This window comes from Onychostruthus taczanowskii, unplaced genomic scaffold (assembly GCF_017590055.1).
Source record: "Onychostruthus taczanowskii isolate IOZ18803 unplaced genomic scaffold, ASM1759005v1 scaffold81, whole genome shotgun sequence".
In the NCBI taxonomy this organism is placed as follows: Eukaryota; Metazoa; Chordata; class Aves; order Passeriformes; family Passeridae; genus Onychostruthus; species Onychostruthus taczanowskii.
Window position 1 is genome coordinate 654,202 of NW_024506002.1, and position 21,232 is coordinate 675,433.

General features: G+C 55.3%; 2 protein-coding genes across 6 annotated transcripts; both read right to left on the reverse strand.

Moving 5' to 3' along the window:
* Positions 1 to 730: 730 nt before the first annotated feature.
* On the reverse strand, positions 731 to 3,507 carry LOC121346443. Of its 2 annotated transcripts, XM_041424269.1 has the most exons (8): positions 3,472 to 3,507; positions 3,224 to 3,340; positions 2,928 to 3,029; positions 2,381 to 2,503; positions 2,104 to 2,196; positions 1,756 to 1,848; positions 1,400 to 1,472; positions 731 to 868 (listed from the first exon to the last, which is right to left on the reverse strand). In XM_041424269.1, exons 2-8 carry the CDS (start codon positions 3,306 to 3,308, stop codon positions 820 to 822), a joined length of 618 nt encoding a protein of 205 aa, XP_041280203.1. In that variant the 5' UTR covers positions 3,309 to 3,340; positions 3,472 to 3,507; the 3' UTR covers positions 731 to 819. The 2 variants fall into 2 exon arrangements, with proteins under 2 accessions (XP_041280203.1, XP_041280202.1); XM_041424268.1 differs by lacking the exon at positions 3,472 to 3,507 and having other exon boundaries at positions 2,928 to 3,287.
* A 6,017-nt stretch (positions 3,508 to 9,524) lies between these two features.
* On the reverse strand, positions 9,525 to 21,230 carry TMLHE (trimethyllysine hydroxylase, epsilon). Of its 4 annotated transcripts, none has more exons than XM_041424246.1 (9): positions 20,691 to 21,230; positions 20,309 to 20,511; positions 16,608 to 16,780; positions 15,802 to 16,003; positions 14,861 to 15,140; positions 13,703 to 13,822; positions 13,125 to 13,361; positions 12,328 to 12,466; positions 9,525 to 11,278 (listed from the first exon to the last, which is right to left on the reverse strand). In XM_041424246.1, the coding sequence occupies exons 1-9, from the start codon at positions 20,867 to 20,869 to the stop codon at positions 11,147 to 11,149; spliced, it is 1,665 nt and encodes a 554-aa protein (XP_041280180.1). In that variant the 5' UTR covers positions 20,870 to 21,230; the 3' UTR covers positions 9,525 to 11,146. The 4 variants fall into 4 exon arrangements, with proteins under 4 accessions (XP_041280180.1, XP_041280179.1, XP_041280181.1 ...); XM_041424245.1 differs by having other exon boundaries at positions 20,309 to 20,514; positions 20,691 to 21,229; XM_041424247.1 differs by having other exon boundaries at positions 15,802 to 15,978; positions 16,604 to 16,780; positions 20,309 to 20,514; positions 20,691 to 21,229.
* Between the last annotated feature and the right edge of the window lie 2 nt (positions 21,231 to 21,232).

Genomic DNA, 21,232 nt, shown 5'->3' on the forward strand with positions numbered 1-21,232 from the left:
TTAAGAACAGCCCAACAACTCTGCTCCAAATCTGGGTGAGGGTATTTTTAACCTGGCCCTGTTCCTGGAGTCACGGGAACCTGGCATCTGCCCTGGCAGTGCCTGGGGAGGAGCTGCCTTCCAAGGAGCTGGCTCAGGGCTGCCCCAGGGGGGCTTTTCGGGGAGTCTGGGGTTCATCTGGGGGCCTTTGGATGCAGGGCTGTGCTCAGCAGCTGTTTGTGTTTGGGAAAGACTCCTTCAGGCTGCAAGAAACACCTCAGTCCGTTGTGACAGCCGGGACAAACAGCCCCTGGCACAGGCTGAGTACGATTTATGGAGTAAATAAATCCCAGAGTGTGTCAGATGCCCTGGGATGGACCTAAGGAAGAACTGTTGACAGCACCTACCTCCTCCCACCATGGTTTTTGTGCCTTCATGTCCTTCCTCCACCTTTACTACTGGTAAAGCGGGAATTTATTTTAAGTTACTACAGGGTTACTCCCAGAAAAGTATTTCATGCTACTGTCAGGTATATCTTACACAAATAGCTCTAAATTGTTGTAAACAAACATTAAATAAAGATAAATCAGTGGGAGACTCCTGCAGCTGCTGCTAAAGGGGCTTCTCTACTTAAGACTTTGGTTTTCTGCAGAAAGAAAGGGGGAAATATGCATTTGGCCTCCCCTGGGTCTGATTTATTATTTAAAAAGTCAGGATCAGGTTAATTTTGTGGACATTTATTATGAAGATCACAGAGGAACCAAAACTCAGACCTGAAGCCACTAAACCTGGGGGAAGGCTTGGGCTGGCTTAGCCAAGTGAGAGACACGCACGTGGATCTCAGCAGGGAATGGTGTCCTTGGTGCCTGGCTGAGACATTTCGAAGGACCTGGAAGGAAGAGGAGGAGGGGACATGCTGAGCATCAAAATTTTTCCCTGTGTGGGTGGGCAGACCTGGCACAGGGTGCCCAGAGCAGCTGTGGCTGCCCCTGGATCCTGGCAGCGCCCAGTGCCAGGCTGGACACTGGGGCTGGGAACAGCCTGGGACAGGGGAAAGTGTCCCTGCCCCAGAGCAGGCAGTGGAACTGGATAATCTTAGAATTCCCTTTCCACCTAAACCATTCTGTTAATCCATTAATCGAGGAGGAATTAAGGTTTAAAAACTTCAGGCTGAGGCCATAAGGGGGAGTTTTGAGTGGGCTCTCAAGTGCTTTGCTGGATGGGGACCCCACCAGAGCCTCCCCCTGAACCCCTCAAGAACCTAGGGGCTGGAGGGCAGTGCTGGGCTGGATCTTTCTTGGGGTCTGGGCTTTAAACTAAAACACAGGATAGTTTCTATATCCTGCTTCTTTTGCTTCAAGATGTACAATTTCATGTGGAAAATAAGAATTTATGTGGAAAATCGGAACAAAGGACCTACCCGGCTTTGTCCATCCAAGAGACATCACAGTCCTTGCTCCAGCCCTGAGTCGTGCGATGTGCAAAAGACAAATCTGTCCCCAGATCAGGAGAAAGTGTGAGAAGCACCAAGGATGGAGTGTTGTATCTGGGATAGAGTCCCGGGGGTGTTGTATTTGGGATACAGTCCCGGGGGTGTTGTATTTGGGATGCAGTCCCGGGGGCTTCCCAGGGGAGGGAAACAATCAGTGGGAACCATTAAACACGGGGGTTTCCACAAAAGCCAAACCACTTTTAAACAATTCCTGTGGCTGCTGGACGGTGCGGGGACACCGAGGCGCGGGGAGGGGCTGGAGGAGGAAGGAGGAGCAGACTCACAGCAGAGGCCGATGGCGAGGAGCGGGAGGGCCGAGACGGCCGCTGCGCTGCCCACCAGGACGGTCACGTTCAGGAACTCCGTGCATCCTTCTTCTATCGCCGGAGAAAACAGCAGGGGCAGGGAAAGCAGAAGGGCAGGTTGCCACCATGAAAGCACAAACACACAAAAAATAGAAAATAAAATAGGTGGAGGATGTTGAAGCCGAATTTTGCTCCTGCCAAGATTTCACTTTCCCGAATCTCCTGGTTTGTTTGGTTTGTTTTTGGAGGCCTAACAGCTGAATTGAAGGGATGCGGGGATTACATGAGCTGTGTTCTTGGGGCGGTCCCTGGAGGATCTCTGCTCACCGTGGCGGTGGTGGATGCTCTTGATGAGGAAGGTGCTGCTCAGCACCACGGCCACCACGGCCCCCGGCGCGGAGTAGCCCATGGTGCGCTGCGCTGCAGAGGTGCACAGAAAAGGAGATGTGGATGAGTGCCCAGAGCTGTGGGTGCAGGGCTGGCCTCACCCAGGTAAGGGATCCACCAGCACAGGAGTTCTCATTTTAAAATGTTAGGGATGACGTTTTGGGCAGAATAACCTCCGTGTGGACCAGTTTGGTCCATCCTTGGTGAGACCGCTCACCCTTTTTGCTCTTCAGATGGCTGAAATCTGCAGGCTGGAAAATCACAGTGGTGGCACCCAGGAAGGTCACCACAGTGAGGTAGCTCAGGGTGATCTCAGGCAGTATGACAGCCACAGAAGGGCCTGAAAGACAACGGGACAAGGCAGAGACCCCGATGTTCCATTGCCCACCCCCTTCAACCCCTGGGAACTCTGCATTACATCCCTTCCCCACCCTCCTCTGACTTCCAGCATTTCCTTGCAGCCTCTCCATTCTCTGATCATTTTACTGTCCTGCCAGGACTCATCCTGGGAAAGGGAACTGGGAAAAGGGGAAAAACTGTATTAATTGTCTCAGGGGGGTGTGTAATGCACGTGGTGGTCCAGGCTCCCCCAGACCTGGAGATCACACGTGGATCATGTATTGCTCTGGATGGGTCTGTCCCCCACATTCCATGGCATGACTCCCCTGTCCCTCACTGCCTTCCTCTCTGGGCCCCACTGGACACTGCATCTCCCATGGGGTCTGTCCCCCCTCCCTCCAAACCTCCCCACAGCCCCCTCTGACCTTCCTCCCACATCCAGAGGATGCCAGCGGTGCCATCCAGGATGCAGGCAATGCACACCAGCCCGCAGGTGTAGGAGCTGAGCCACCTCCAGAGCTCCCCCCCTAAAAGCCCAGAGCAGAGGGGGGTGACTGCTGTGACCCCCAGGAATCCCATGCCAGCCGTCACCCCTTCCTCAGGGTGGGGTGCAGCCTGTCCCCACCCAGATGCTGTAGGATATACCAGGATCTGGGGGTTCCCAGAGCATTGCTCTCCCCCACCAGACATGGGAAATGGGGTCCCGCTCCCCCCAGCTCACTTATCCTGAGCTTTTCGGACTGGCAGACAGGAATAATTAATCCCCACGCTGAGACAACAGCAAAGACCACAGCGATTACCGCCATCCTCAGGGTGTGCTTCAAGCGATGGGAGAGACCTGGAAAAGAGCAACCCCAAGGGGCAGGAGATGGGACATCAGCAGGAACAGCCCCCTGGCCCTGGTGGCTGCAGGGATCCTCCATCATCAGGACAGATTCCATTTATGCCAGCTGGTGGCCAAATACACACCATGCAATGTCCAGCCTGGGATGGGTGCTCCCCACAGGCTTCTGGGCCACCCTCCTGCCCATGTCCTGCTCAGCATCACCTTGGCCAAGGGCCATCGTTTTGGACTTGCCCCAAGAGGGAACGGCCAATCTCCTGCCAAGGACTGTGCCTTGGTGGGATCAGAGGCTGGGAATTGCTGCTGGTCATCCCAAGATGGGCAGCTCCTGGCAGCAGCATGTGGGCACCACCTCCTGGGGAGGGCAGCCAGACTGCAGGGAATGGAAGCTGAGGGATTGGATGGAACCACTGAGACATCCCCAGGGAGTAGTGGAGGGCAGGAGGAGCAGTGGGAGGTGAGACCTTCAATGGTGACCTCCAGGGAGGTTTCTTGCCAGCTGATCCGGTTGCTGGCATTGCAGGAATAGGAGCCGCAGTCTGACTTCTTGGCTGGCCTCAGGTACAGAGCACTGCGGCCGCTGGACAGCTGGGAAGCTCTGTCTGGGAGAAGGGGCTGCCCATCCTTCTTCCAGGTGATGGTGTCCACTCTGCCCTCTGCCACCTCACAGACAAGCTGGCCAGTGGCCCGAGCCAGGAGGCTGCTGCTCTGGAGCTGAGGGCGGGACACAGGCTCTGGGAAGGGAACAGAGACCCCAGCACTTCTCTCAGACATAGAATCACAAAAAAATGACCTTAAAGCTCATCCTATTCCACCCCTTACCACAGACAGGTTTCTCCACTATCCTAGGCTGCTCCAAGCCCTGTCCAACCTGGCCTTGGACACTTCCAGGCATCCAGGGGCAGCCACATCTTCCCTGGGAATCTGTGCCACTGAATGTGACCCAGAGCATCCCTGATGGGCCCTTGGGCTGCAATTGTCACCACAGCATCAGCCACAGCATGGTCACAGGTGCCTTTCCCTTAGGAAGCCCATCCTGCTGCTGTGCTTTCTAGGACTGGTTTTTTTTTTTTCCAGTTGAATCACTGCTTTAATGGATGTGGGTAAGTATAGAGCACTTTGAAATGCATCAGAAAATGAGAAAATAGCAGAGAAGGCAGCAGATGCCACTCGGATGGTGTGTGGCTGGAAGGAGAGGTGGGTGGTGAAGGGCTGCGGTGGCATTACGGCCATGGCGTGATTGGTGAGATAAGCCAGAGCAAATTAGGGGAATTGCTGGCAGCAGTGCTGAGGAGGGACTTGTGGCTCTTTCAAGTGCCTCTCTGTGGTGGCAGCTGGTGCCTGCAGAGGGCAAGCGGAACAGCCTGGCCTTGAGGGGTGGTGGCTTCTCCAGAAAGCTCAGCTCCATTGGCTCTGCCAGCTGTCCCCTGGCAAAGTGCTGGGGGGAGGGTCCCTGCAGGTGGCAGAGTCACAGCAACCCACCGGTCCCTCCATTATCCCTCTGCTTCCTCCACCACCCCCCCAGTTCCTCCACCCTCGCACTGGTCCCTGCATCAGCCCCATCACCCCACTAGTCCCTCCATCATCCTACCAGTCACTCCGCCATCCCTTTATCCTCCCACCTGTCCCTCCATCCCTGCACTGAAATGTGGGAAAAAAGGGATGGAATTGCCTTTCCAGGATGGAACTTTTTCCTTTGTCCCAGCCAGGCCCCTGGAAGGTCTCACTGGGCAGCACTTCCAGATTTGCTCTTCTAGGACAGGTTTGGAACCTCTTTCCAAGATCTCTCGGTGCTGTGTCCACACATGACAGGTGCAAACAAGCTCAGGACTGGCTCGTCAGCCTCTGCTCAAATCCCTTCTCCAACCCCTTTGCCCTGGCTCTTGGTCCATGTACAGACAGATTCTGTTTGGGTCCAGCACCCCGCTGCTCCCTCCCACACCCACCACTCACGGAGGACTTCCAGCCGGATTTCCAGGCTCTTCCTGTCTCCTGTGTTGACAGTCACTCTGTAGGTGCCACTGTCACTTTCCTGGACATCCTCCAGCAGCAGAGATCCATTGGATGGATGGAAAATGGCTCGTCCTGCATAGGGAGCATGGATGGCTGGGGCGTGGGCCCCCCCCTCGTGTTGCAGGATGGGGAGGGGGCCGCTGCCGTTGAGGAATTCCCAGCGCATGGAATCGCTGTGGGTGACGTTATCCAGCCCAGGGAGCAGCACCGAGGATCCCACAGCAGTGGCTCTGTGGACAGCTCCCGTTGCTCCCAGAGCTGGAGGAAACGACACCAGCAGCCCTGCAGGGAGGAGAGGGGGCTGGGAGCAACTGCTCTGGGGAAAGATGTCTCTGCCCATGGCAGAGGAGTGGAATGAGCTTCTCCTACCTGGCCTTTTTGTACTGACCTAATTTCCATGTCTCATTCCCAATTCAGAAAACCCTGGAAGTTTTTGTGTTGGAAGGGAGCTCAAAGCCCGTGTCATTCCAGCTCTGCCATCCTCAGGGACACCTTCCACTGGACATGGCTGCTCCAAGCCCTGTTCAGCCTGCCTTTGAAGACTTCCAGGAATGGGACAGCCACAAAATTGCTAGTCTTGTTTGGGGCTGAAGGTGTCCACGTGCCCCCCACTGTGCAGGATGCAGCCACCATCCCAAGATTTCTGGGCTTGTCACAACTTGGGCTCTGGCAGATGCTCAAGGACTTAAGGAGGAGCCACTGTGGGAAGGTCACAGCTGCCAGACCCCCATCCCCAGTGAAGAGGATTCCAGGAGAGAGGAGAGGGAGGGGAGGCTCCCCAGCCCCCGTGGCTCCGGAGCTGGGCAGAGGCCAGGGATCCTCACAGGCTGTGTTTGCTCTCGGCCCTGTCTCAGCTCCTCCCCAGATAAGCACCTGTTCACCTGCATTCCCACTGCACCTGCCAGGCAAACTGCCCTGGAAACTCCTGCTTCTCCCACTGGCGATGGTGCAGCACAGGTGGGAGGGAAAATAAGTGTGACAATCCAGGTGAAGTCAAGTTCATCAGGTGATTTTAATTTCTCACTCTTATAACCTTGAAAGGCAGCTGTTTTCATGCCCTCCTGGTCCCCAAACTGTAGATGTGGAGGAAGAAAATACAATTTAATGATTTAAAATTCTTACTCTCTGAAAAAAATTCTCTGAAAATTTTCCTTTTTCTGCTGAGAAAACACTATTTACAGAGAACAGAACAGTGAGCTGAAGGAAAGAGGAAAACACTTCATCTTTTGCAGCTGCAATGGCCAAAACTCATCCTACAGACTCTGAGAGCTCACTGACACCGTCCCAAAATCAAGCTGTAGGGTAACGGGCTTCCTTTCTGTTTTAGATGCTCATCCTGAAAATCTCTCTGCATTTGGATCTAGCCCAGAGCAGTTGTGGCTACCCCATTCCTGGAAGTGTTCAAGACCAGGTTGGACAGAGCTTGGAGCGAGCTGGGGATGGAATGGGAGGAATTCAAGGTCCTTTTCAACCCAAACCCTCCAGTTATTCCATGGTTTGTGTTTCAAGGCAGCCAGTGACTATTTAAAGGAGCACAGTGAAAAGGCTCACACGACTTTAACTGAACTAAAATTTGTGGTTTTAAAAACATTCAATATTTTTACATATCCATTTTTAACACAAACACAGATATTAACATATACACCGATATTTATGTGTGAGTACATCTATCAGCCCCACTATAAATCTGGCTGCAGCAGTGGCTCTTCCACCTCCTCTCTCCTTGGGCAAACACGCCTTTGCCTTCCAGGTTAAACCTTTTACCCACCTAAAACGTGCGGCCCGGAGCTGCCCACGCTCGGCTCCGGAGGGCTTTGGAAGCGGCGAGGAGCCCTGGGGCCGGCCCCGGCTCCCAGCCCAGCCCAGCCGGGCACTCCTTACCTGCGAGGAGCGCCCAGGCGGTGCCCAGCAGCTCCGCGGGACGGCACAGCAGCATCTGCCAAGAGAAAACAGTCCCAGACATCCCCGATTTCCAAAACGCCCTCACAATTCCGCGCTGTGCTGAGCGGCAGGTGAGGCGGTACCGCGGCTTTGCAGCCCTGGGGTGGATTCCCGGTGCCGCGGGTACTGCCAGCCTGTTTTCCTGCCGATGGCTCCTCTCCCTCCGCGCCGATTCCCCTCCCAGGCTCTTCCCGGGAGTGGCAGCAGCGGCAGCTCCCGCTCCTGTCCCCGCTGCCCCGGGGGAAAAGGAGCTGCCCGTGGCTCCGGCGCCGCTCTTGCATCCGCCGGGGGCTCTGCCGGCACAGGGCAGGGGGTCCCACAGAAATAGAAATTACCGGGGGCATCCCAGGTCATTTTCCTGCCCCGAGACCAGGAGATCCATCCCTATCCCTTTCCCACAGCTCAATCCTCTCCCAGAGCCTGCAGCAGAGCTGGAACTCACCCCCAGGCTGTTTCTAAGGGGTGCAGGGGTTCAGCGTGGCTCTAAAACATCTGTGAGCAGCTTTTTCCTCCACCCCTTGAGGTGCTTGAGGTGTACTGGGTTCATCTACATCCCACAGGCTTTCTGAAAAGGGAATTTCGTTTACGGGAGGGATACTCCTGGGATCAGGACCCAGGAACCTCATTTTGTTACATCTATCTCAAAATAATGGAATTCCAGACGGGTTTGGGTTGGGAGGGACCTTAAAATCCACCCCATTCTACCCTTCAGCCGTGATCCCTTCTACTGGACCAGGTTGCTCCAAGCCCCAAATGAGGAGGGAAGCTAAAAATGGAAACATTTTTCAGCTGGGCTGGAAGCAGCTTCCCCCGGTTTTATTCGAGTCCTGTGAGAGTCCAAAGACTCTTGATGGCACCAGAGGGGACCAAGGGGGATGCACTGAAAGCTGCACCTGCACAATCCTGAGAGCTGGGAGTGAGCAGAGGGCTCTGGAGTGCACTGCGGGAAAATGGGAAGCTCTGGGAGACACTGGAGGGAAAATGTGGCCACCAGGTGAATGGGGAGGGTTTGGTTTCACTGCAGGGCTGAGGACTCTGGGGAGACCCAAAAACTGGAGGAGGGGCTGAACTGCAGAGCCAAGAGGAAAGGGAGGGGTTCCAAGGGAGGAACTGGGATCCCTGTAGGACAAGCCAGCAAACAGGGATGGGGGGAGTGGAGCCAGCTGAAGGTCTGGACGTGTGGAGGGAACACTCGGGCTGCACGGGGTGAGGGACAGACGGCCCCCGCGGCAAAGGGGACCCACCCGGGCCCCTGGAATGTGCAGATGGGAACGGAGGATCCCGGGATACAGCAACACCCTGCAGCCTCTCTCCGGGATCCATCAGCTGCCCTGGCCTCACCGGCCTTCAGAGCAGGCCCAGGTCCTGCAGGCAACCGCACGTCCCCCAGACCGAGGTCTCCAGATCTCCCACATCATTCCCGCCCTCTGCTCCACACTTTGTGGGTGCCTCCACGGGCACCACAGCCCACAGCTCCTAAAAAACGTTTACAGCCTCAGAGGCTCTGAACAGCAATTCCTGGCCTTCTCCAGAGGGATGGAGAGAGAGCAGCGGCACGAACTGCACCGGCACCGCCGGGAGCCCCGAGCCCGCCCGGGATGGGACTCGGGGGTTTTGAAACACGAATTTCTGGCATCTTGTGCCATCGTGCGGCCAGAGCAAGGCCCGCGCAGCGGCACGGGGCGGGGGATGCGGGCCGGGTGTGCGGGATGCCGTGCGGGGGATGCGGGCCGGGTGTGCGGGATGCCGTGCGGGGGACGCGGGCCGGGTGTGCGGGGGGATTGCGGGACGGGTGTGCGGGATGCCCTGCAGGGGTGTGCGGGATGCGGGCCGGGTGTGCGGGATGCCGTGCAGGGGTGCGGGGGATGCGGGCCGGGTGTGCGGGATGCCGTGGGTGCGCCAGCCCAGCCCGAGGGTCCCGCTCGCTCAGGACGGGGACTGTCCCCGTCGCTGGAAGAGGGCGACTTCCAGCTGGGAATGCTCAGACACGGCAAGCAGAACCCTTTTTTCTTTCCTTGGCTGTGGAAGGGAGTGGCTTTGTCCCCTTCAAGAACTGGAGGTGGAAGAGGAGGGACCCTCTTTGTTTTGCTGGGTTCACTCCAGAGGGAGTCTCCCCACAGGTCCCAGCTGCCACCTGGCCACACCACTGCCACCTCTCTCATTTGTCCCAGGGGCCCGGTGACACTTTTTGATGGTAAATATTCTTTCTGTGGGCAAACCATTCTCATTTTGTACAATCTTTTATTAATATCATTGTGATTATTGTGATTTCTTCAGTAACTCGTGACTCCAACTCAGAACCTCTCCTCATGTTTTTCTTCCACTATGGAAAGGGTTTGGCTGGAGGGGGCTTAATTTTCCTGCTGAGTTTTAAAATTGGCTCCTACCAGGATCCAAGGCTGCCGTTGGAGCTTTACCTGACAGAGGGCAGCTCCCCTGGCACCACCTGCCCAGCCTGGGCTCAGAAATCCCTTTGAGCCCTGCTGACTCCCAGGGGCTTCACTGGGGATGGGAAGCACTGCAGAGGGAACACCAGGACTGGGAGCATCAGGGAGCTCAGCCCACAGCAAGAGCAGATTTCAGGACTGTCTTGGCACCATGATCTCTACATTCAGTGTTTGGATTAAACAAGAGCAGCAAATTCAGTGCCTGTGCACCTGCACTGCCCTGCCCCGAGGACACAGAGCACCTCACACGGCACAGCCAGGGGTGAAGGGGCCCAGCCCTGCTTTAAGGTCTGGTCAGAGCAGAGGGAACAGCCCAAAAGATATGGCAGAATGAAAAATGTCTAACAGCAGGATCTGCTTTTGTTCCTTACCCTGTGGCACTTCAGCATGCCAGATCCCAGGAGCTCAAAGGCACCTCTGAGTTACATTCAGAGGAGGAGAATTTTGGGAAAAAATACACCCAAAGAGTGAGTTTCATGCACCAAAGTATGATGATGACCTAACAACAATTCCTTAAGAAAGAATGGAAGAGGAGGCACGGTGGGAAGTTTGTCAGGAATCCTGGGGCTGCTGAGCGTTGCCACAAGTGCAGTGCAACAGGCAGAAGGAACAGCAGCATGGCAGTACTGGAAGTCAAGGAAAAGTGGGAATTCCATCCCTCATCTAACATCATCATCTCTGCTTCCCAACATGCAGATCTTGGTGCTTCCCTTTCCCATCTCTAACCGAAACCTTCTCTGAAATGCTCAAAGTACACCAGGATCTTTCCAGGCCCTCTCTCAGGCTGTTTGGCTGCGTGATCAGTGATAAGAGACAAGATCCCAGATATTTCCATTCTGCTCTGCTAAAAGTCCCCTGAAACTGGCAGCTGAAAAAAAGGCCAAACAGGGAATCCTGAAGGCACTTGCTTGGAGGACCACTTACTGTGGTGGGATTAACCACGACTGAGCCACCCTGGCTGGGAGGACCAGGCTGGGAGCATGGACAGCAAGAGCTGCCTGTGCTCTAAGGCGGAGTGTGGTCCAAAAAAATGGTACCACAACCTTTGGTTTCCACCTGCCCCCTCGCCTGAGCAGGCCCTGGGAGCTGCTCGGAGAGGGTGGAGGTGCCTGAGGTATTGCAGTGTCTTTGTCCTGGTGAGGCACTGGCACGGAGGGCCCGGAGCACCTGGGGAGGCACCAGCCCACCTGGCCTGGTGTGGAGTGGGGCTGGGGGCTCCTGCCTCTCCCAGGGGTGGCACCGAGGGGCTGCTTGCCTTTCCCAAAAGTGGGACTGGGGGCTGCCAGCCACTCCTGGAGGTGAGACTGGGGGCTGCCCACCTCTCCTGGCAGTGGGACTGGGAGGGTCCTGCCTCTCCCAGAGGAGGGGCTGGGGGCTCCCTGGCTCTCTGGAGGGTGGGCTAGGCCTGCAGCCCCAGCAGGCGGGCGGTGTTCAGCACGTCGTCCCTCGTCAGGTAACACCCACAGAGCTGCCGGTACCCGGTGAACGCCTCCCGGCCGTGCAGGACACGCCAGTTATCCACAAACAGGACCTGCAGGGAAGGGAAAAGGTCATCAGGAGGACAGCAACCACAGCAGGCAGGGCCAGGAGCCTCTGGCAGGGCAGGTCCTGGGGATCCCTGGACACTGGAAGAGCAGGTAAGGGTGTGCCACAGTGGGCACGAGCCTCCTGTTCCACACTGGCACAGGTGAGGCTACAGCCAGCTGTCCCACAGGATCCAGCACTTTCACCAGCTCTTATGGAGCCAGCCCAGAAACACATTTTGGGATTTCTTTGCCTTTCTACTGGAGAGGAAATAGTTCACCAGCAATAGACAGTGGCCAACTTGTCACTGAATCCCAGCATGCTTGAGCTGGAAGGAACCTTAAAACCCATCCTGTTCCACCCTTTGCCATGGGCATGGATACCTTCCACTATCCCAGGTTGCTCCAAGCCCCATGGAACCTGGATTTGAATGCTTTCAGGGATGAGGCAGCCCCAACCACCTACCTCTGTGGTGTCACTTACCCACGTAAGGGCTCAAACATAACCTCAGAACTGTAATTTCTTTAGGAAGAATTGAAAGCCTGAATATTAGGTGTTCTGGCCTCTCTGCTCCTGAGGGATTCTCATTTCAGCAGCTGGAAACTGGGACTAACTTTCCTTTGAGGCAGAGCTTGAACTAAACATCTCTGCCTCACCTGGGAGCTCATACTGCTTTAGGACAGTCTCAGAACTGTAAATTCTTTTGGAAGAAGTGAAAGCCTGAACATTAGGTATTCTCGCCTCTCTGCTCCTGAGGATTCTTATTTCAGCAGCTGGAAACTGGGACTAACTTTCCTCTGAGGCAGAACTTGAACTAAACATCTCTGCCTCACCTGGGAGCTCATACTGCTTTAGGACAGCAGAAAAAACACACACGCAGAAGCCACTACTGTTAACACTGGAGCACCCAGAACGAGGCGAACTGCTGAATATGGCAGAGCCCAGACACCGGCACACCCACAGAGCACCCTGCCCTTCTCCCTGTGCCAAACCCACGGGATTCAGCTCCCAGTTCCACCCTGGACCAGTCCTAGAGGATGTAGCTCCAGGTCCCACCTTGCCTGGCTTCAGCTTGACCCAGAGCTCGTTGTCGGGCCGGCGCAGCTCGGCGGTGAGGGCGCGGTGCGCGTGGTACCAGCGGCGCACCACGTCATGGGGCACCGTGTTGATCACGGCACGGTCGTAGTTGTTGTACCTGCAGGGAGAGAAGAGACAAGAGACTGCCCAACACAGCTCCAGGTGCTTCCAAGAGAACCTCAGGAGCCTGTGGGGTTAGTGGGTATTTAAGGGAGGCTGCAGAGGTGACCAGAGAGGTTGTGCTGCCAGCACAGGACTTGGGGAACACAGCACTGAGGGCAAGAGGAGTTTATTATCAAGTGTACGCCCTTCTTCCTGGCTTTCCACGGAAAGACATGGCAAGACTGAGGTTTGCTTAGAATAAAAGTGCAAAGCAATGCTGGACAACCTCCTAGAACTGAGGCGAACTGGAGTTTCAAAAATCAGCCCATGCTCCCTTTGTAAGGGATCACTCTGCACTCTCCCTGTTCCCTGTGTGCCAGGATAGTTTCTAGAGGCTTCTCCAGAGAAGGGCTTAATTTTTCTGCATCTCACATAGAATGAGATGAGAGCTTGGAGCTGAAGGGAGAATACCAGGAGTAAAAAATCAAAGTTCAGCACTGACACCCATCTTTGCATCAGTGGTGCTGAGGCCTCCTCTAAAGCAGGAGGAACACGGGGTGTTCCTGTGGTTTCATCCCTGCTCATCAAAGACACCCTGGTTTTCAGCCCATGGAATGTTCTAAAAAACCACCACCACAACACCTTCTCCTCCCCGGAGGCCTCCTGGCCATTACCTGATGAGGTAAAGCTCGTTGTTCCAGGGGTAGACGTTGAGCACCGGCCCCACTCCGATCATGTGGTTGTGGCAGCCGCCCACGTTCTCCACGTACTCGTGTTTGAGGGGCACCTTGGCCAGCAGCTCGAAGTGCTCCGGGGCCTGGCGCAGCACCTGCTGGGCCGCGTGGAACCCGTCCACCAGCAGCGTCCGCCCTCCCGTGCCCTCGTGCTTCAGGCAGTGGAACACCTGGATGCTGCACGGAGACAGAATCCCAGAGGAATGACCGTGGCTGTCTATCCCCTGGGCACAAGGTGCTGCCCAAGGACACAGCCAGGTGATGCACCACCCATCCCTGCTGCTTCTCCAGACCCAATCCCACATGTTTTGCTGGGTGAGGAGGTGGTAAATTGCCTGTGTTGCATCCCAAACCTCGTGAGTCTGGGGACTTCAGGAGCTGCAGGAGGAAGGCTGTGTCACCCAAAAACCAAACCCAAAGAAGCTGTGGCTGCCCCATTCCTGGAAGTGTCCAAGGACAGGCTGAATGGGGCTTTGAGCAACCTGGGCAGTGGAAGGTGTCCCTGCAGCAGCACGTACCCACAGGGCTCCTGGAAGTAGGTGGTGTCTGTGTGCCGGTCCAGGGCCAGCTTGGTGTAGGCTGTGTCTCCCCGGGAGAAGTCAGAGGTGAAGTACCACATCCTGCCATAAATGGTCTCCCTGGAAAAGAGATGGGCAGTTATCATAGGTCAGTGTCTGGGTAAGGCACATCCTCCCCTACACTTGAGTTATTCCTTCTGTCCCATGCACAGAGTCATTAAAGCAGAAAAACTTCACAAAATTCAGATGGTCAGGGATGGTGCTCCTAATCCCTCTTCTGGTGTTCAGCTCCTCTTTCCTCCCCAAAAGGCTGGTGGAGATGAGTCTTCCCCTCCACAACCACTGATGTTTCCACTCCAACCATCATCCCCAGTCACAGAAGTGACACAAGGAGCTGTCTACGTGCAGCCAGCCCTTACTTGTATCCACACAAGGATAGGGTTGCCCAATAATTCAATTTCTTCTTCCCAGAATCCTATTTTCACTACCCCTCCCCTACAACACGCACAGGAGGGAAGGGACACCAGGCCAAAAAGTACTCAGGGGCTACAGGGGGAGGGTGCCTGGAGACAAAAGCTGGCTGGATATTCCCTGGAGCCCCTTGTTTCCATTTGGAGTGACCGTTCATTAAGAGGAATCCCTCCTTTTCCAACAGCTCCAGGCAAATCAAATTGTTTGTACAGCTTGGATAAAGCCCCGAGCTCAGCCCCTGGCCTGCCATGCTGGTAGTGCTTTAGACAAACCCAGCACCAACACCTCTCACTGTTTTTCTCTAGCAAGAGCTCCAACTGGTCTTTGATCTCCCTGGCTCCCAGGGCCAAGCCGCCCTCATGACCCCTCAAGTCATAACAGGAAATGTCTCCTTGCAAAGCCCTGCTCTTCCCAGCCAGCCACTTCCTTCAGTCCCTCCTCTCTGCACAGTCCCACTGTCACAAAAGTCATGGGATGCTCCTGGGGCAGCTCAATGACTGAGTGATTCACAGCTCTTCCATAAAGGAGGTTGGACCCCACAGTGGGATCCTCCATCCCAGGTCCAGGGGAGAAGCCAGAGCATTTGTCTACAAACCAGGCCATGCCACACGTAACACAGAACAAGGAGGCAGCAGCTTTCCAAACAGAAAGAAAACAAGTTTATCCTTCCCAGGATAGCCCAGATACCTGATGATGCTGATCCTCTTTGCCAAGATTTCCGTGTCCTCTTTGGTGGGAATGACATTCTCCACAAAAGCAATCCCGTACAACAAGAAGCTCTGCAGGAATTCCTTCAGACCCTCGTCTGTCTCCAGGAAGCTCCGGCAGTCGATGGAGGGGACCTGGGCTTGCCGGTAGATCTCAGCATTCCAGAGGATCCGGGGGTGCATGACCTGCTGCTTCTGCCCCTCGTAGCTGTTCCTCGCCAGCCACTCCAGCCCGTACCGTGTCACGTGTCCATCCGGCCCTGGCACGGGAACAAGGGCACAGTCACCAAAACCCCACTGAACAGCCCAACATTGTGGCACCCGTCAGCCCTCACCCTTGTCACCTGTCTGGGGATGGGTCCTTTGCACCCTGCTGCCACCCAAAATATGACCTGAAAGGCCACGAGTCCTAAAGGTGTTGTCATTGCCGCCACAACTCCAAATTCAGGGAAGCTGCTGCAACCCTCTCCAAATTCCCAGCCAACAGTTGCATCTGCAGTGGTTTTGGCTTTTACTGACAGGCCTCCAAGGACAATCAAAGCTCTGAAGTCAAGCCTTCAAATAAAAGTAAGCCCCACCAAAAGGAAGAAAGCAGCTGGGAAAGTGAGGAGGACAGAGAACGGGTATGGTGAGCAGGGCTGACAGCTGCTCACACAGAACAGGGAAGGAAAAGAGAAGCAAATGTGTCAGGCTCCACCAGTTCACCACCTGCACTGCTGGGGGAGTTTGACCAACCTAGACACTGCACACACACAAGAAGGGCTGGGGCAGGAAAACCACTCCACTTTGATGCAGAGGTGTGTTTACAGTGAGAGCAGTGTTTAAAACCCGCTCACGGCTCAGTATCTTCCCAGACAGGCAGATCCGGGGGTAATGCTGTCCATCAGCAGGCACAGGAGGGCACAGGTGTTCAGGACTCACAGGTGAGGAAGAGCGTGGTCTCGTCCACCCGCACAGCCTGGGGCTGGATGGCCAGGTCCACGCTGGCCGTGTCCAGGCTGCGCTGGTTGGTCTTGGCGTTGTAGCAGGAGGCGGAGCGGCAGTGGTCCCGCAGCCACACGAAATCCAGGCGCATCACGGTGCTGCCGTACCTCAGCTCTGCCAGGGATGGGAGCAGAGGAGGCTTTGGGGCAACAGGGAGGACAAACAAAGCCAAGAATTGAAGCCCAGAGCCCGCACATTATCATCCCAGTTACAGGGGATGCAGCAGTACCCCTTGACATCAATTGTCACAAGAGGAAGACCTGGCAGAGTACCTTATCAAAGGCCTGGCTCCTTTGCTTTGGAGCCACTGTGTAAAATGCTGAGCAATTCCCTTGGCTTGCAAGTGACTCGGAGTACTGAGATCTCACTGGCCACAGCTGCCAACCCTGCACAAGGTGGGGCAGCAGAGGTAGGCACATACCAGAGCCAAGGGGGGCTGTGCCAAGGAGAGCCTGAGCATGGCACAGAAAATGGTGCCTGACAGGGCACGGCTCAGACAGTTTTTGTTCAGGAATCCCTGGATTTGATTACTTATTTAGCAGTGCCTCATTTATCATAGAAGACAAGGCTGCTCCATCCTGCCTTTGGGAATTCCAGCAGGGAACATGAAACAGCACCCAGTGTGCATCCCTCTAACGCAGGCTGTTTCAGAAGCAAAGCACACATCATTCCAGGGAACAAGGGTGGAATCCCTCCCCGCTGTCCCCACGCAGAGCAGGAGCACCCTCACCCAGCATACCTACCGAGATGGTCTCGGTGCAGCTGCCAGGCACAGCAGGGGGACGCCGGGGCCGTGGGGCGGCAGCGTGCTGGGACAGCCAGGACGGTCTCGGGGCCCCGGGGCAGCCACGGCCGGCGATGTCCGGTGCTCCCGTGTCGCCCCCGGAGCAGCCACGCCAGCCTCTGGCACCACATCCTGGCAGTCAGGAGAGAGGGGACAAGGTGACTTGGATGTGATACTCTGTCCTAAACCCCACCAGGACACAGCCCTGAGGAGACACAAAGGACATGCTGGGATTCTGTGAGGCTGGGCAGGCTCTGGCACAGGGTGCCCGGAGAAGCTGTGGCTGACCCTGAATCCCTGGAAGTGTCCAAGGCCAAGTTGATATCGGGGTTTGGAGCCACCTGGGCTCGTGGAAGGTGTCCCTGCCCACGGCAAGGGGTGGAATAGGATGAGCTTTAAGGTCCCTTCCAACCCAAGCCATTCCATGATTCTGTGATTTACCAGGCAAAACCAATCCAGGAGGGACAGCTGTGTTCAACACTCTTGCGCAAAACAGTGGCAAAGCCCCATCTCTGAAGGTCTTGTCCCCCCTCCAGCATTCCCAGTTTGAATTCACCATTCCTGGATGGAACTGCAGCAATCAGGGAAGCAAAGTGACCTTGGTTAGGGAAGCAATAACAGAGGAATCTGGTAATTAGGTCAGTTCTAGAAAAAGCAGGCAAAACAATGAGGAGGAGGAGGAAGATCTCTGCTGCTGGTGAAGAACACAGCTGGCACGGAGGAGAAACCACCGTGATTAATTTTAGGATAGAGATTAGAAGGAGATTTCTCCAAGGGAAATTTGTAACAACTTTTCAGTGCAAGGAGCAAGGGCAAAAACCTGACAAGTTTTAGGAGATGATGCCTCAGTCTAAATGCCTGCTATGTTTATGAATTTCTGGGGGCCAGGTCTAAGCAGGATTTTAACAGCACTTTGAAGTGCACTGAAATGTGGTCTCCCTGGATAAGACACAGGCTCAGAAAGCATTTCTTATCCTAGACTTCTGATTTTCCTTCACTTTCTTATCTGGAGAGTCCAGGCACTGGAGCTCTGGCTGTCCAAGCTGCTTCTGCTCTACAGAGACCTCAAAAGCTGCTGATAATAACCAAATCCACAGAGGTGCCACATTCCCAGCAGCAACTTGTTAAGCAGGGCTGAAAGAATGCAGACATCCCTAGGGAGAAAAAGTGGGAACGGTTTTGAAGAGAAGGCTTGAGATGAAGGCACACTGACACACTTCAGCCACAGAGCCCTTTCCATGAGAAATTTGCCCAACATCCAAACTAAACCTCCCCTGGCACAGCTTGAGGGTGTTTCCTCTTATCCTATCCCTCGTTACTGGGGAGAAGAGACCAAACCCCCTGGCTCCAGCCTCCTTTTCCAAGATATCCAGTTCCTGTTCCTGCTGCCCAGCTTTGAAAATCTGCTATAGGAAGAGGAATGAGCCCCATCTGACACACAAATCTCATAAACAAGAGGAGAAAACCTACAGCTACAAAACCCAGGAGCTGCCCCTGACTTTTATCAGCTTTAAAATCTTAAAGAAATTATTTAAATCCCTCAACCAACAACTCACAAAGTTTATCTGAGAGAGGGAAAGTCTGTCCAGTTTGGCTTTTGGATCCACTATCCCAAGGAGGGGTGGAAAACAGAAGGAATCTTGCTTGCACACACAGACAGGACCCAAAATACCAGGAAAAGACTCACTCAGAAATCCATCAGCACATGGCCTGTGCCTGGGGCAGCTCCAGCCTTAGTCTGATCTTTCCACACACATTTCTTTTATCTCCTCCCCTCCCAATATCAAAACTGAGAAGGAAATTAACACAGGTAATGAGAAGTGACCCAGATAATTAAACCTAATCAGGGAGATCTTCATGTTGCTCTTCCTGGAAGAAAACACCACAGGCAGCCCAGTGAGAGCCTTAAATTCAATCTTTCCAAGAGATACTAAAACTAAGAGGCATTAAACCCCCAAAAATCTGTATGACCAGGGAAGATTTATAATTTTTGTTGTTTCATCAGAGCTAACAGCTGGATGAGCTACATGAACAGCAAACCCTCTTCCTGCACCTCCTGCTACCTCACCTTTATGCTTTATGTGGTCCAGACACTTGGGCAGCATTGAAATGAGAGAATTCCAGACAAAAGTTTCTTCAGAATTGAAAGGGAAAGGGCAGGAGGGAGCAGACATTAAGTACTCAGTGCATAAACACACATGGTGAGTGACACAGGACCCACAGGGTGAAGGAGAGAACAGTGCTGGAGGGAAAAGCAGAAACCTCAAATCTATTGTGATTTGAGGAATCCCCATCAGTCTTTGGAGAGAAAGGACAGGAGATGATGTGGAAGGAGCAGAAAGGAAGGCTGGGTTTCAAAGAGGTTAATCTTAACCCTAACACTGCAGTTTGTTTCACAAGAAACATTTCAAGGAAACAAAACTGGGTTTAACCTCTCTGAAGAAAAGCCACAATCCCCATTCTGGGCAAAGGAAATGGTGAAAAAATGAGTGGCCAAATAGTTTCAGCAATGGGAACATCTGAGAAAGGAGAAACCCCACAAATCTGGAGGCTTTCACCAGCTTTTAGCCAAACCCTCCAGGGCATGGGATGACCCTGCTGCCCTCCCTGCCCTGCTCCAGCCCTCCAGCCTGTTTGTCCAGCTCCTCTGAAAAATAAATGGTGTTTTCTATTAAAAACACCTCAGACATTCAGCTTCTCACACTCACTCGGTTTTTCCTTCTGGAAGCACCTGGCTGGAACCAAGGTTTCTGTTCCATATGGAACAGGGAGCTGTGAGAAGCACAAGAGTCCAAAGGGAGGGAAAGGACTTTGGATTTTGATCCTCTGGGATCCTTTAACCTGACAGTTTTCTCTGCAGCGAAGGAACACCAGGAAAGAGAGGAATTCTGCAAAGGCTGAGCTGCCCTGAGGACTCTGCCAGAGCCAGAGGAGCCAAGAGCACAAGCCCAGGTGACAAACCAGATCCCCCAGGATGGCAGCAACTCTTTGACAGGACACAGGCAGAGTTTAACAGCCTGAGCTGACTCAGTTAATTACTATTAATTACCACAGAGACAAAAAGCAGACTGGCTGTTCCCTGCTGAGCTCCTGCCCTCAACCCTGCAGACAACTCCATCAGATCTCAGCTGTCAGGAACCAGATTCCCCTTCCAGTCCTTCCCCACGTGGGATTTCAATGAAATTAAGGAACTAATAAAGACATCCCAGGCACTGGCAGCTTCACAGCTACTTCATTTTCCTGGAAGCAAAGGGAATTATCTGCCCACCCCACGTTTCACACTGACCACCCGACACCAGGCCCCATTCCCAGAACCTTATTCCAGCCTCCTGTTTGCATTTCTCCCAAGCAAAGCCTTTCCAGGCCACACAGCTCAACAGAAACAATTTCTAATTCTGTTTTTTTTTTTTTTCCCCCAGCAAAACAGCCAGCCCTGATGGCAGAACCCCCCCAGAGGAGTTACTCCAATAAACTCCTATTGCTAAATCACTCCATGCTCTGGGTCCTGCCCGGGCAAAGAGGAGCCAGGCAGCTCTCCCGGGCGGGGAGGAGTTGTGTTTTTCCAGGGAACGAGGGAAAACAGCTCTGCCCACGAGCTGCAGCCTTTCGTTCCCTTTCGCTGGGACCGTAATTCCCGTGTGAGCCCGGGCCTGGCATTACCTGGGACCCTGGCACGCCGGGCGGAGCTGCGGGATGACGGAGCGAGGCTCGGGATGCGGGAAGGATCACGGAGGGGCTGTGCCGGAGGGAATTCCGCAGGGTCAGCGCTGCTGCTCCGGCCTCTCCGCCGCTCCTTCCCCCTCCTCCGGCTCCCTGCGCCCACCGGGCCGAAAACGCCGCTCGAAGCTTTCCCACATCGGCCGCTGCTGCCCGAGGGAACCGTATCGGTGACCCGGTAAAGAGGAAAGCGAACAAGGGAAAAAGCTACGTTGCAAACGGGTCCCTCTCCGAGGGGGCCCAAGCGCAGCCCCCGAGCCCCGCTCTGAGCTCGGGGACTGGGAGGCACCGCGACCACCGCGCCCCGCCTCGGCCCTCCACCCACCTCGGCGGCTCCCCGTGCGCCGGCGCGGCCCCGGTGCCTCGGAGCGGTGCTGCCGGGCCCCAGAGCCCGCAGGCGGCAGCGGGGCCGGGTCCGGAGCAGGGCCGGGGCCGCCTCAGGCCGCCTCGGGGCGGGGCCGCCGCCGCCATAGAGACACGCGGGGCAGAGCGCCCGCAAACCATAGAGCCGGGGCTGGACGGGGCCGGCGGCAAACGGGACCGGACCGGGACAGGATGGGGCTGCCCCTGGAGGTGCCGCGGCTCCCGGGGCCGCTCCGATCCGGGAGACCGCGGGACGGAGAGCCGCAGGCGGCACGGAGCTCGGGGAAGGAGATGGAGCGCGGCGCACGCCCCATGGGACGGGCAGGTGCCGCCAGCGTGCGGACAGCGGCAGCGGTGACGGGCTCGGGCACGGAGCGGTGCCGCAGAGTGCTGCCCCCTGGCGGGCAGGCGGGCAGATAGCGAGAGGAGAGGAGAGGAGCAGCGCTGCCCCGTCCCTGTCCCCGTCCCTGTCCCTGTCCCTGTCCCTGCCCCTGCCCCTGTCCC

What these genes read in the sequence shown, in the direction of transcription:
- LOC121346443 (XM_041424268.1), bottom strand. Translation starts at nt 3,192, where the DNA reads ATGTCTGGTGGGGGAGAGCAATGCTCTGGGAACCCCCAGATCCTGGTA. An exon ending in GAGCATCCACCACCGCCACG is followed by an intron (nt 1,849 to 2,103) that starts GTGAGCAGAGAT and finishes CTCCGGCGATAG; the next exon opens with AAGAAGGATGCACGGAGTTC. An exon ending in TCTTGGATGGACAAAGCCGG is followed by an intron (nt 869 to 1,399) that starts GTAGGTCCTTTG and finishes TCTTCCTTCCAG; the next exon opens with GTCCTTCGAAATGTCTCAGC.
- TMLHE (XM_041424245.1), bottom strand. Translation starts at nt 20,869, where the DNA reads ATGGTTTGCGGGCGCTCTGCCCCGCGTGTCTCTATGGCGGCGGCGGCC. An exon ending in GCGCACGGGGAGCCGCCGAG is followed by an intron (nt 20,515 to 20,690) that starts GTGGGTGGAGGG and finishes TCCCTCGGGCAG; the next exon opens with CAGCGGCCGATGTGGGAAAG. An exon ending in AAGAGGATCAGCATCATCAG is followed by an intron (nt 13,823 to 14,860) that starts GTATCTGGGCTA and finishes TCTCTTTTCCAG; the next exon opens with GGAGACCATTTATGGCAGGA.